Source organism: Anolis carolinensis, chromosome 4 (genome assembly GCF_035594765.1).
Source record: "Anolis carolinensis isolate JA03-04 chromosome 4, rAnoCar3.1.pri, whole genome shotgun sequence".
NCBI lineage: Eukaryota > Metazoa > Chordata > Lepidosauria > Squamata > Dactyloidae > Anolis > Anolis carolinensis.
This window is the reverse complement of record NC_085844.1, coordinates 139,600,535-139,614,282: the sequence shown is the minus strand read 5'-3', so window position 1 is coordinate 139,614,282 and position 13,748 is coordinate 139,600,535. Positions and strand designations below refer to the sequence as shown.

The 13,748-nt window shown below is 37.0% G+C and overlaps 1 protein-coding gene across 1 annotated transcript in view; it reads right to left on the bottom strand.

Annotated features, from left to right (window-relative positions):
- xrn2 (5'-3' exoribonuclease 2) overlaps nt 1-13,748 on the bottom strand; it is a 75,594-nt gene that overhangs the window by 23,089 nt on the left and 38,757 nt on the right. The window contains exons 15-23 of the mRNA XM_003220068.4: nt 11,074-11,208; nt 9,388-9,506; nt 4,513-4,648; nt 4,268-4,375; nt 4,093-4,182; nt 3,477-3,549; nt 2,517-2,600; nt 1,063-1,160; nt 896-975 (exon numbers count right to left, since the gene is read on the bottom strand). Coding sequence (XP_003220116.1) covers nt 896-975; nt 1,063-1,160; nt 2,517-2,600; nt 3,477-3,549; nt 4,093-4,182; nt 4,268-4,375; nt 4,513-4,648; nt 9,388-9,506; nt 11,074-11,208 — 923 coding nt within the window. The remainder of the gene's footprint in view (nt 1-895; nt 976-1,062; nt 1,161-2,516; nt 2,601-3,476; nt 3,550-4,092; nt 4,183-4,267; nt 4,376-4,512; nt 4,649-9,387; nt 9,507-11,073; nt 11,209-13,748) is intronic.

Genomic DNA, 13,748 nt, shown 5'->3' with positions numbered 1-13,748 from the left:
TCAGTCATCAATCATCTACTTTTAGCCCTAGCCTACAACCAGGGCCTTGTTCTCATGTTACCACTTCCATTCCCTGTGCTATCCACACTTTTCTTCCCCTATCCCATTATCTCTTAAACAACACAAATAGTGATTATGCTGCCTGTCTAATCCATCTTCAGTTCGGATGTGATCTCTCTGGAGCGGCTGAGATCTTGCATAATAGTAGACAATAATAACTCGTGGACATTTAACAATTTGGATTTAAGATGGTAGAAGCAAATATCTGAAAATTCATTTGAAATTATTTTCTTTTCCAAAATCTTCAAGAATTTTTTTATCCCTGATCAAATAAATATTTATGTAAGCTAGTGGTTCTCCCAAGATGTTTTTGGCCTACAACTCCCAGAAATCCCAGCAAGTTTACCGGCTGTTAGGATTTCTGGGAGTTGAAGGCCAAAAACATCTGGGGACCCCAGGTTGAAAACCACTGGTGTAAGCCATGGGATGCTTTAAGGCATGAATGTCCTCCCCATTTTATTTCTTTTGAAAAAAAGAAGACTGTCTTCAATTGCCTCCTAGGAAGTATGGGTAATTTTGACACATTTTTGGCACCCTTTCAGCCATTTTAGGCTCAGGAGAGGATTTTTCCCTCCAAAGGAAGCAATTTTGTTGTTAACCCCAAATGAACCTGCTCATCCCGTTACAAAAAAAGTGTCTCCTGGGCTTAAAATGGCCCAAAAAGGGGCAAAGCAAATGGCAAAATTGGCCCATGCCTCTTAGAAGGCTATCTGGGAACATTTAAAACATTTAAGGGGTAGGTGAGAGATGTGGTTCTCCAAGGTCCCTCAGGGGACAAATGTGCCCACCCATGCTCCAACAGGTGTCCCCCCCCCAAGTTGTAAACCATACTTACTCATCTGGAAGAACTGGATTTTCATTCAGGGTAAGCTTACCCTGAATACCATGACACAATTCAGGGGGCATGCCTACAGCCTGTTTGAGAATAAGAAAATCCTGATCAGATGACTTAGATTGGCACACACGGCAAATGTAAAAATGACTGGAACTTATCTGGTATACCTGTTTTTCATCAGACTTGTATTGTTCAAGGATGAAGTCATGAAGTGGGTGATGTTTCCCAACAAAAAGAACATCACCGCCAAGACTATTTCTTCTCTCTAGAGAAGAAAGTAGAATGTTAACATTTCATGAATGAAAATGATTAAGAGTAATAAGATACACAGAAACTATCCCATATTGTTTTTTATTTGCACTTGTGACACAAACGAAACAGCTCTCTTTCTTGGTTTACCAAGTACAGTATTTAAGATTACACAAACATGTCCCCTTAATATGTATTGAGTTAATTCTTCAATGATATCATGAGAAGAGGACAGTATCAGCTAAGAATTTCACAGTCATCTATTGCTTTATTGGAGAAGTGGCATCTGAGCATGAAGTAGCTCTGTTACTTTGATTTAACAAGTGGTTAAGACATCATTTTACTTACAAGGTATCATACATTATAGTGCTGTAAGTTATCAACAGGATGCCTGATTAAATAAGGGAATTGCATTCCTTTTGAGTTAACACGATCAACATTCTGATCAGAATCCTCTCCTCAGGAAAGTCAAAGGAAAAGGAGAAAGTCTTCCATCTCTACCCATGAAAACTCCACTGCTTTTGGCTTGAACATACCAGTGAAGCATAAATAATCCAGGCTTTCCACATCCCAATTCTGCTCGTCCTTCTGCTAATATCTGCCTTATACACTTTTTCTGATACCATATCTAGTTCCATTTCAGTATATTAGACATACGTTTTATTGATTAGCTCATCAGCCATATCAAAACATTTAACAAACACATTTAACACATATACATACAACCCACATTACAATCAAAGTTAAAATAAACAAGTTGTTAACAAGGGGTCATTTCAGTATATGGAATTGAGATGCTTGAGGCTGACACTGTTTGCTAAGATTGTACAATCAAGGTTCAATTTTTCACCCAAAAAAGCAAGGTTACGAAATGTCATTGAACATTTAAATGAGCAGAAATATCTTGTCAAGAAACAACTATTTGATTCCCATCAGATTTTTTTTATAGAATTGGTTAAATGATTCAGAATACAACAAGGATAGCTACCTCAAAATGCAAGACATTAAGGCTAATGAGGAACTTGCATCTTCATTCTATAGATCAGTGTTTCTCAAACTGTGCTCCCCAGGTGTCTTAGACTTCAGTTCCTAAAAATTCCAGCCAGTTTACCAGCTGTTAGGAATTGCAGGAGCCGAAGTCCAAAATATCTGGAGGAGCACAGATTGAGAAACGCTGCTATAGATGATTAAGAGGACTAAATGCTTGCTTATTTTATCCATCAGATGAGGTTTTGTTTTTTTTTGCTAGGAAATGAGAAAAGTGGTAGTGAGATCTTCAGCCTTATGAGCCAAGATATTTTGGCCAGCTCTGGATGCTAAAAGTCTCAAGATAACCCCAGATAAAAGGATTGTATACATTTTTATTCCTTACTTTCTTCAGGAGTGAGATCAGGGTACACCTCTGCCAGAGCAGCTCTCAGACGACGTTCATCAACAAACGGCAACAGAGCAACACCTACAGAAAATAAGTGGTAAGATTCTACATCTCCATTCTGTCAGCATCAAGAATTAAAGAGCACACAAACTTTGGCAAGATTAACACAAAGTTGTTCCCACTAATCAAAAAAGAAGATGAGTCCATGTTTATCTCTCTTGCTGAAAGTTTTGAAACCTAAGCCTTCTCTTGCAAAAATGAAGCTTAAGGAGAAGCTTTGCTAATAACTTTGCAATTATCAAACACTCTATGTCCTACATCTAAAAATAACAGATAAGCTACTTTCTACTAAGTGGGTATTCTTAAAGAAGAATACATATCTATAACTAGGCTTTTATTTGGGCACTGTACATCAAGAGATCCTCAGCAACTATTCTTTATCTACAGACCAGCATTTACATCTTGAGTAATCTTTTTTCACCTAGTAATAACATTATTTTCAAATTTAGGTGTAAGTGGTCTTGCCATTTCCTTGTGAAGTACAGAAGAACAGCTTGGATATTCCTCTGGCCACTGTATTGCATCTTCCATTTGCTGACCTTGTCTCTCCTCTGCAGGCTGTTTTATCTCCTTCCTCTATCCTTCTCATCATTGCCAGCTGCCTATGAACATCTAAAGCTCATAAAGTTGCTAATGTCTGGTTTGGAGAGACTGCTGAAATTAATATCTGTCCCCATTGAACTCAGGCCAATTGTTTGTTTTACATTTTTCTTGTTCATTAATAAATGCAATAAGAGGCATAACCTTGGGAAGTGGTAGCAAGATAGTTATGAAATAAACATTTTATTCATTCATTCCTGTATTGTATAATAACCAAAGCTAGATACTTCACATAGCTCACAATCAATCCCAAAGGTCTACTAAAAGCATATTACTTATATAACAATAAACATTTACCTTGCCATGCATATTTTTTCCCATTCAAATCAATAGCAAAGTCTTCAGGGTAGAAGTCAATTATACTTGATTCCTATTTTTAATGAAAAAATATAATTAATCTGACTCAGGTGCTACTAGATGAAGCTAGCTCCTTTCTTCCTCTCAAAGTCATGAAAAACATGTGGAAATGAACAGTACTTTTCTATCCATTTTCAACTCAATAAAATACCAGTATCTACATTCTGAATATTCAGACTTGAGCATTTTCCTAAATATAAACACTTCAAGTAGATCCAGTGACTCAATGAATCTTCATCTTGGACTACAAATTCTCTTGCCTAGTTCAATTCTCTCTGCTTGATTTGGACATGCACCCCATGCTGTGTCTTTAATGAATTGGAGCAAAGAACCTTCTTCTTCCACAGTCCACTAGAGCTAGGAGAGAAGAAATTGGGTCCTGATCTGGACAGGTACATTTTGCCACATCTTTTCCTCTAGTAGACAAAGTATTCTTCAGAAAAGCACTGAGACTGTTAAGAGTATATTTTAAAGAACCCCAAAAACATTTAAATTTTGCACACATGAAAAAGGGATTTCGGGGGCGGGGAGAAACCAAGTAAGGTAACCTTCTTACCGGATCAGTCATAAGTTTCCGCCAAGTCACTGGGAGGAAGTTACCACTAGCTGCTGGAAAGACTCCCATAAGTTGTTCAAGAGGTTTGAACTGCCAGAAATAAAGGACTGCTTTAATTGATTGGAGTAGTAAACTTGTCCTACAGATTTTTATAAAGAAATATAACAAACCTTACCGGTTTTGTTCCCTTTTCGAAGTCTGAGAACATGTCAGCAATCCCTTCAAAATCTGAAGCAAATGGTGCATAATGAAAAGGATAATACCATTTCCAAGAGGCACATCCCTAGTTTGCAAAATGGAAGAAGAATTCAAATCACATACAGAAAATATAAGATTTATAGGAATTACTGACCACTGGTAAAAATAGAATCGGTCAATTTCAAGGAAAAATGTATTTTAACTAGATGAATAGATAAGTACCTGATAATAATATCGGAGAACCCAGCACAATCCTTCCACATAAGACTGGACAACCTTATGGCGAAATTTTTTATCATTGACATCAACATCAAATTTGTTTTTGTAGTAGCGCTGTTTCCAGCCAGCTTCCCATAACCTAGAGAATAATTCCATTTTTGTTAGTACTTATATAAGGCCAATTTATATAATATACGCTTCACTTTTAAACATATATCATGTTTATGAGCTGACCTCATTAAGCCCTAAGTGATAATTAGCCTAATACTTTTTAAAACTAGTCCCATGCACCCTTTAGCAAAATACAGAAATCAATAAACATGCTTAGTAAAATTCTAGACCAGTGGTGTCAAACTTGTGGCCTTCCAAGTGTTTTGGAGTGAAGCTTCCACAATTACTAGCCACTGGACAAACTAGAAGTTGGAACCTAAAAGCCTGGAGAGTCATACATTTGATACCTCGGTCCTCAAAAATCGAAGATTGAGACATTTTCTTGTTACTACAGTCATTTGCAGTATCTCCTTTCCTGAGGATTGGAATGTGTTTTTAGTGTTTTCACACTGTAGGTCATTGTTTTGTTTTTCATATTTGTTGGCAAATTGGAATTGACTTTTCTCTATAGGCTGATTAAGGTTTATTGTTATACCACCTATACCTGGTGATGTGATAACCCGCACTCTTTAATTTATACTTGAATGATATAATAACAGCACTTTCAAGTCCAGAATTCTTCCCACCCTCAGTAGGTTCAAAGAAAATTTCTGCCCTTTTATAAGCAGATGATGTGGTGTTAGTCTCATTCGCCCAAATAGGTCTAAGAAGGCTACTTACTAAACTGGGCATATACTGCTCCAAAGAAAAGCTGAACATCAATTATAATAAAACAAAGGTGATTCGGAAAAAGACAGTCACAGTTCAGATGGTCCATTGGTGGCCATCAGATTGAACAATGCAGGGAATTTAAGTATCTGGGTGTATATTTTTCAGAGACTCTATCATGGAAGCCTCATATAGAACATAGCAGAGAAGTGGCACTAAAATCTATTGGAGGAATCCTCAGATTTTATAACATAGCAGGGGGCCATCTGGTTGCCCCAGCTCTGAAAATATTCCAGAGCAAAGTTATTGCCCAGATTCTGTACGGCACCCCAGTCTGGGGATGGGATGATTCACAGATACCAAAATTGGAGGCCATCCAGAATACATTCCTTAAGAATCTGCTGAGACTCCCACCTGGCACTCCAGCAGCCTTGGTCAGAGCAGAGGTTGGTTTACCTTCCATAAGGTCCCGCATTCACTTCTCCCTATACAACTATTGAAGAATCATAAAGGATTCCTCAGTTAGGGTTTTCCCAAAGCCATCCTTTGAACATCTATCTGAATGCAAGGTTTGGAGCTCAAAACATCAGAAATTGCTGAAAATATACCCTATCCTGTCTCATGAGCCTTCAATCCTGAGTTCAAGAGAGAAGTTGCATGAATACATTTATAACCAAGGTATTCAAATGGACAGACAGGCTATTAATAGCTCCAAATTCTCAACATGATACAAATTATACAAAGTAGACCATGAAAAGGCTATGTATCTAACCAACCTTACATTCCCTAACCTCAGACAAGCTTTTACAGCTCTATGATTCCAAAGCATTCCTTCAGCAGTGCTGGATGGTAGATACCATAGGTTTTGACCTATAAAGCCCTATACGGCTCAGGCCCTACCTATCTCCGTGATCGCATCTCCTCCTATGGGCCAGTGCGGACCTTGAGATCATCCGGGGAGGCTCTTCTCGCGCTCCCACCACCGTCTCAAGTGCGGCTGGTGGGGACAAGGGGACGAGCCTTCTCGGCAGTGGCCCCCCGGCTCTGGAATGCATTGCCAAAAGAGATCAGGCAATCCCCTACATTATCCAATTTCCGTAAGGATCCGAAGACCTGGCGGTGTCTGCAGGTTTTTCAGTAATTTCATTAGAATACCGCCTATTTCTGGGCCTGAATATATTGCACAAGATTTCTCTAACTTAAAATGATACATTTTAATATATTGGGTTTATGGTTCCCGTCCCCCTTGATCAGGTCATGTAAGTGTTATTTATTTCTATAATTGTATTTTTACTTTGCTTAATAATGTGTTATTATGTTTGTTATGTAATGTTTGTGTTGTTTTTATGATTGGAAACCACCCTGAGTCCCATCCGGGAGATAGGGTGGTATATAAATAAAGTTTTATTATTATTATACTCGGGCACTCCTTTGGCTAGCCGAATGTGCGTATGCGGGGTCTCAGAAATTGAGGACCTGCCCCACTATTTGTTTGCCTGCACTCTGTACTCTGCACCAAGAAATAAATTCTTAGGGCCTATTCTATGGTACCTACAATCGAACACGGTTGCAGAAAAGATCTTCTACCTTTTTATCTGATACCAACTCCACAATCACGTATAAGGTCTCTCTCTTTACCTTGGCAGCAATCAAAATCAGAGCAAGACTGATTGTGGACATTGCAGTCGACTGCGCCGGGGATGCTTTTATCTAGTTTTTAACATGACTGATATTTTATACTGGCTTTTTACCGGTTATATTTTGCAAGCTCTGTTTTATACTCCATGCATCCTGCTTTTAACTGTGGGATTTTACAGTGTTTCTATAGATGCTTGGTTGATATTGTTATTTATGTTTTTTAAATGACTGATCTTATATATTGGCATTTTACCGGTAATTGTGCAGTTCCCAGCACATGTTGCACTTGTGCTGCTGCACCTCACAATGTATATTTTTCATGCTCTGTTTTATCCTGCTTGCATCCTACTTTTAACTGTTGGGTTTTACAGTGTTTTGTATAGATGTTTGTTTGATGTTGTTTCTGTAAATGCATATGACTACTGGTCGGAGCATTAATAAATTGATTGATTGATTGTTGATGACTTTCTAACATTGTGGGTTTAGCTTCAAATGGTTCTTTCTTGAAGAGATTTGACCTTGTTTCATCCCTTTCCTCAATGTATTGCTACCATCATCTTTTAATTTTGCTCTGATCATATGTTCCTTACTTTGTGATATAGCATTTCCACACTTAGTTTGAATTTCCCCTTACTTTCTTGGATCTTGTGGAGGTCTCTTGTTCTGCCTTTGTGTTGTCTTCTTCTATTTTCTTGCATTGATTATTATGATAATTTTCTTTCTTTCTGAACAGTGGCATCCAGGATACTGATACTGCTTCTATCATGTTTACTGTTATTTCTCACCTGTCTGTAATTGTTTGAAGAAGTTCACCTGTGATCTAATAAGACTTTTCCTTATTTTTGGTTACAGATTTTGACTTTTTTGCATTCTTCCCTGATAACCTTCTTGGTTTCAATCCCCAATTCTTCTGGCTCCCTGTCAATTAGGATTAGTAGTTCTTTACATGATCTTTAAACTGTACATGAATGTTCTTAATGTTGTATTTGGTACAATTATAGATTTAGTGTACAATCATTCCTACACATTTGCAGGTTTAACTTCTGCAAATTTTATTATTAATAGATTGGATTTAAAATATTCTCTCCATTGTCGTTCCTACAATGCAATTCTTTGTTTAGCTTCTAGAGAATTTTTTAAATCATGTCAGAAGGGACTAGAGGATGTTGATCACAGAGTCATGCTGAAGGACCTAAAATTCCTACTGAGATATTATCTCGGGTTAGCAAATAGCAATTTATTCATATTTCTATAATATCAACAGATAAGAAACACAATGAAAAACAGATTTTTTTTATTTGTGGGTTTTCACTTTCATGAGGGTCCTGCGCCCCTAATCCAGCAAATGTAAATGGCTAAATGTGCTTCTTTAGTTTTATTTTAATTTTGTATTAGCAATTGCTTTTCAGTGCCACAATATGCTCCTAGTATTGTTTTTGCAGAAAGAATTGAACCTCTCCATCTTCCACTTCAAATTATGCACTTTACTTTGTTTCTATATTGACCATTAGGCGTGTATGCACTATGTATGGACTTATTGCTTTGATTGCCTGATATCCCATTTCTTCCTTTTATTTAATGAACATTCAACCCGATTGTGTAATTAATATAAAGTAAAATAGACCCGGCCTTGGACTCAATGCCTTTCCTAACATGCAAGGTAAGAAGAATGAATACACTATGGTCCTTCATATCTTATGAACAGTTACTCTGAAACCTCTTTCAATTTAAGGGAGTGCTTTTTCAGCAGAGGTTGCTGGAAAAGTGGAAACAGATAATCATTGCTATATTAGCAGAAGCAATCTTAAGCTAGTTTGGATTCAAGCTAGGAAATAAAAAGATGGGCCCATGAACCTGTTTTACACAGAGCCACACATTTGTTCAGTTCTGCCCAGTGTCTTCTCAGTTAATGTTTTGCCAAAGTATCCAGCAGACAGCTTTCCTAGCTTGTACCTAAGATGTTTTTATTCATAGGTGCTGGAAGCTTGTGCATGTAAAGCTTATTCATTCATTGTCAAAAACGAAAAGGAACTCACTGAAGGATACAAAATAAAGGGCTAAACAAAAGGATTTGATTCTAGAGCTTGAAGGGTTAAACAGTTTCATTTATGCTGTAGAACAGTGACATTCTGCACACAGAATCTGAGCTGAATATTGAACCTCTAGCCAAGCTGAGTCTCAAAGGGAGTAGCAGCTTTTAGGATGAAAACCTGCATGAATACTAATGGAGACACTTAAATTTAACAGCTATAGCCTACACATCTCACTGGAATTTACAGAGCATCCCAACCCTCAGCATTAATTACTGGTGGATAAAAAGATCATGGAGAAGCATTAGAAGGTGCTGAAGATATAGGGTAAATAGTATTAATGAGGCAACATCCCTTTGACAATGTGCTAACAAAGTACCAAATGCGTCACCTGACATTATCTTCAGGCTCAGGTTCACTGTCACTGTCCTCTGCTTTTCGTTTAATTCCTCCTGCTGGAGATGGCGTACCATCGGATGTGAAGCTTGTATTAGGAGAAGCTGAAGGAGTCTGGGGATGCAGTTATTGTGCAGAGAGTTAGGGAAAAGGTCTCGTTACACTTATAAAATTAAAATTAATGGGTTTGTCATGAAGAACAGAACAATATGGGGTCCAAAAGAACTATGAGAAAAATACTTCCAATGCCTAAGGGGCTCTGGGACTAACTAGAACAACCTCCCATTTTGCCATGGAACAAATTGCTCTTGAAACTTAGGAGGAATTTAAAAGCAGAGTGCAACGAAAGGGTTGGGTTCAGAGAAAGATGGAAATATTTCTCAAGAGATCCTTCCCCCTCCCTTGCCCTTGGAATATGGAGGGGTTACTTTACATGTTAGTTTTCTTGGGTACATGCTCATTTTGTGTACTCATTTTGGTAAAATCATGTTTGAAATCCACATATAACCTTTTAATTCAGTGGTTCTTAACCTGTGGGTCCCCAAGTGTTTTGGCCTACAATTTCCAAAAATCCCAGTTAGTTTACCAGTTGTTAGGATTTCTGGGAGTTGAAGGCCAAAACATCTGGGGACCCACAGGTTGAAAACCACTGCTTTAACTTTATATACACAATGACAATACACACTGGAACCTGAGGCCAATCACAACAGACTACATACATAACATATTTCACCAAATCTAAAAGAACGGGGGCAGAGGATTAATTTCAAACATACATGAGCCTTCATGTATCACATGAGATCCAACTCTGTGTGATTTAAACTTTAAAATCATATTGAAAATCATATTAAAATCATGCAATCATAATTATTTTTAATGAACCAATTGTCATGCCATGCACATTAATTTTTTTAATTCAGCTACATTTTTATGGGACAAATGCTTTCCACATGGTTTATACTTGTCAGAGTTATCCACAAGTAAATAACATAAAACTAATTTCAGTGGCTTCAGGGGAAAATGAAGGACACACAATTCCTCAAAATACAACAACCTGGGGGAGAAGAGTGGTATATAAAATAAATAAATAAATAAATAAATATGTGTTTTGGGCATTTCAAAATAATATTAATAGAAGACAATTATGAAAAACAGAAATCAAGGCTACAGTGTTGCTCCCTCTGAAATTATCTTTCGTGTGAAGTTGAAATAGATAATCACTTAAAAATTAAGTTTTAAAAAGAACTACCACCAGGTTGTGCTTAAAAGAATTCATTTGTGGAAATAAAATAATACTACAGTAGATTCCCGGAACTCAAGCACCAGGAACTCTCAAGCAATAATAATAATAATAATAATAATAATAATAATAATAATAATAATAATGAAATAATAAAATAAATAAAAAACAGTGAAACAGTGTTACATCAGGTTTGTCTTTATTTGCTTTTAATTACTATATTTCTATATTAATATCTTGTCAAAACAGAGTTTTTGGTATGGTATAGTTTGGGATACTGTATTAGTAAGGCTTATTTTTAATAGTAACTCTCAATCAACCAGAAACTACATTTATCTAGCATCTACAATTCCACATGGTTGCCAGTTAACTGGAACTCCATTGTATGAGCAAATTCGTGATTTTCTATGTGTAGTACCAAACTCCAGAATGAGCACTTACGGTGTTCTGTCTGTCCTGCATTCTCATTTCATAGGCTGTATGTCTCGGGTTACTGATTGGCTGATGGCTTGACCTATTTCCCCTTCCCAAAGGTTGTGGGGTAAACTGGCCACCAGCCATAGAATGTTGTTCCCTCTAAATTAAGCATACAAGAATTAGTTGAAATACTGACCATCAATTATCAGAGTAATTACTGTATAAAACATCCCATGGATGTCTGGGATGAGCGAATTCTTCAATTTTAACATGCCACTGATTGTAAGATGCACACTAATTTCAATACCACCACCACCATTAAAAAGGCTTTGATTTTAAGGGAAATACGTTTCTTAAAATATCTTTAGAATTTCTTCTGTATACACAATATGCACGGCGCCCCATGTAGTCATGCCGGCCACATGACCTTGGAGGTGTCTACGGACAACGCCGGCTCTTCGGCTTAGAAATGGAGATGAGCACCAACCCCCAGAGTCAGACATGACTGGACTTAACGTCAGGGGGAAACCCTTTACCTTTTTCAACACAATAAAACTCTTTGTTTCAATGCAGCAATTTCTGATAACATTTTGATGTGCAGTAAGGAATCAAAATGAACGAAATGCAGTAACTCAACTTGTTATGCAGGTGGTTTCAAAGATATAACCAAAACTTCCCTGTTGGTACTGAGTACGCTTCACTATAAGGAAATAATGGTGGCTCCGCACTTGATCCTAAGATATACTTCATTTTAAGAGAAGTTTATATGGGAGAAAAACCTGAAGAAATGTGCTAACTACTTAAGATTTTAGTCTAAGTATAACTGGTGTGACTTATTTGCAAACAAATAAACTCTAAATTATTATGAATAAAATATTTACATTTATTATTTAAACATGATTAGCATGAATTCCATTTAAATCCACAGACAAATGATAAAAGTTAACAATTATTTTTATTTGGAATACTAAAGACTGCTCTTTAATCAATACCTTAAGAACAGTTAACAGAGAAATCAGCAACAGTACCCCCCCCCCCCATTTTATCTTATCATTCCATTGCATTTGCCAAAGTACAGTAGAGTCTCACTAATCCAAGCCTCGCTTATCCAAGCCTCTGGATAATCCAAGCCATTTTTGTAGTCAATTTTTTCAACATATTGTGATATTTTGGTGCTAAATTTGTAAATACAGTAATTACACCATAACATTACTGCGTATTGAACTACTTTTCTGTCAAATTTGTTGTATACCATGATGTTTTGGTGCTTAATTTGTAAAATCATAACCTAATTTGATGTTTAATAGGCTTTTCCTCAATCCGTCCTTATAATCCAAGATATTCACTTATCCAAGCTTCTGCCGGCCCGTTTAGCTTGGATAAGTGAGACTCTACTGTATCACAAAAGTTAACACTGATATAGTTTCTGCCAAGGGCATTGTAACAATTTCAATGGGAATCTTATCCATTACAAAGACATTCAAATAAAAACATAGAAACATGCTGTCCATTTGTCATATTCTCATCCAGTATTCTCATATGCACCTTATTAGGAAAGAAGCTGCACAATCTTAAGAATGTACTCCAAAATGTTTCATTGAGTTCAATGAGATTTATACTAGAGATGTGCATGAAATTTTTTCCTTTGTTTCCTTTGGGCTATCGTTTCGCTTCTACCATTTGTCTACACATACAACGAATAATGACATTTTCGTAGGAAATGAGAGGCAACGTGAAAATGAAAGCCGCACAATCATCGTGTTTGTTTTCACTTTCCTTTCGTTTAGGCCCCGTAACAATAAGCAGGTAGTGACTGCAGTACACTTTGGCCATGATCTAAATTAAAAATGCCATTATTTCAATTTGTTGTGGTTGTTTGCTCTCAAGACATTTCAAACTTATTGTGACACAAAGATGAACCTCTTACACAATTTTCTTGGCAAGATTTGCTCAGGGGGGTATGTCTTTGCCTTCCTACGGGGCTGAGAGATTATGACTTGTCCTAGGTTATTCAGTCAGTTTCCATGTTTGAGTGGGGATTCATATCCTGGTCTACAGAGTCAGAATCCAATCTTAAACCACATCATACTGCCTCTGTATTTATTTTAGTATTTAAATAACAAGTTCCACATTAACATTCATGTAAGTATCACTGAATGGTTATGTAATGAACAGGGTTCCTTCAACTTGTCACACATGAAACTTTTCCAGAAAAACAATTTGTTCTAACAATGTGACTATCCCCTTTCATTTATGACCTAATATCTCATCTGAATTTCAGGTGCCCATTCATGAAATTGCTACTATGATGCTGATTTAAGAATAAGAAAAGCAATTTGGCCAAATTTTCAATTGTGCCCAAGTTCAGGTGAGAACACAAAAGAGCACATCAATCAGTCCACAGTTTGCTCTCTCATAATCAAGCTCATCTCTCTAAATTCTCACGCTGTCTCCTGCTAATTCAGAAGACTTGCCAACCTCGGCCATGTCTTTTTCAGCATTTATCTCTTTCTCAAACACAGATGCTAATACTCAAAACTAACCCTCTCCCCAACCCTCCTTCTCTCTTTCCCTTACTTAGTCCCTTCTGTCTTCCTAGTAATATCTACATTCTTTCCCATCCTATCCCTAGGTTACTTCCAGACTAGTCATCTTCTTCCTTCCATTATGTTCACAGCCCTGACCTAGTTGCCATACAC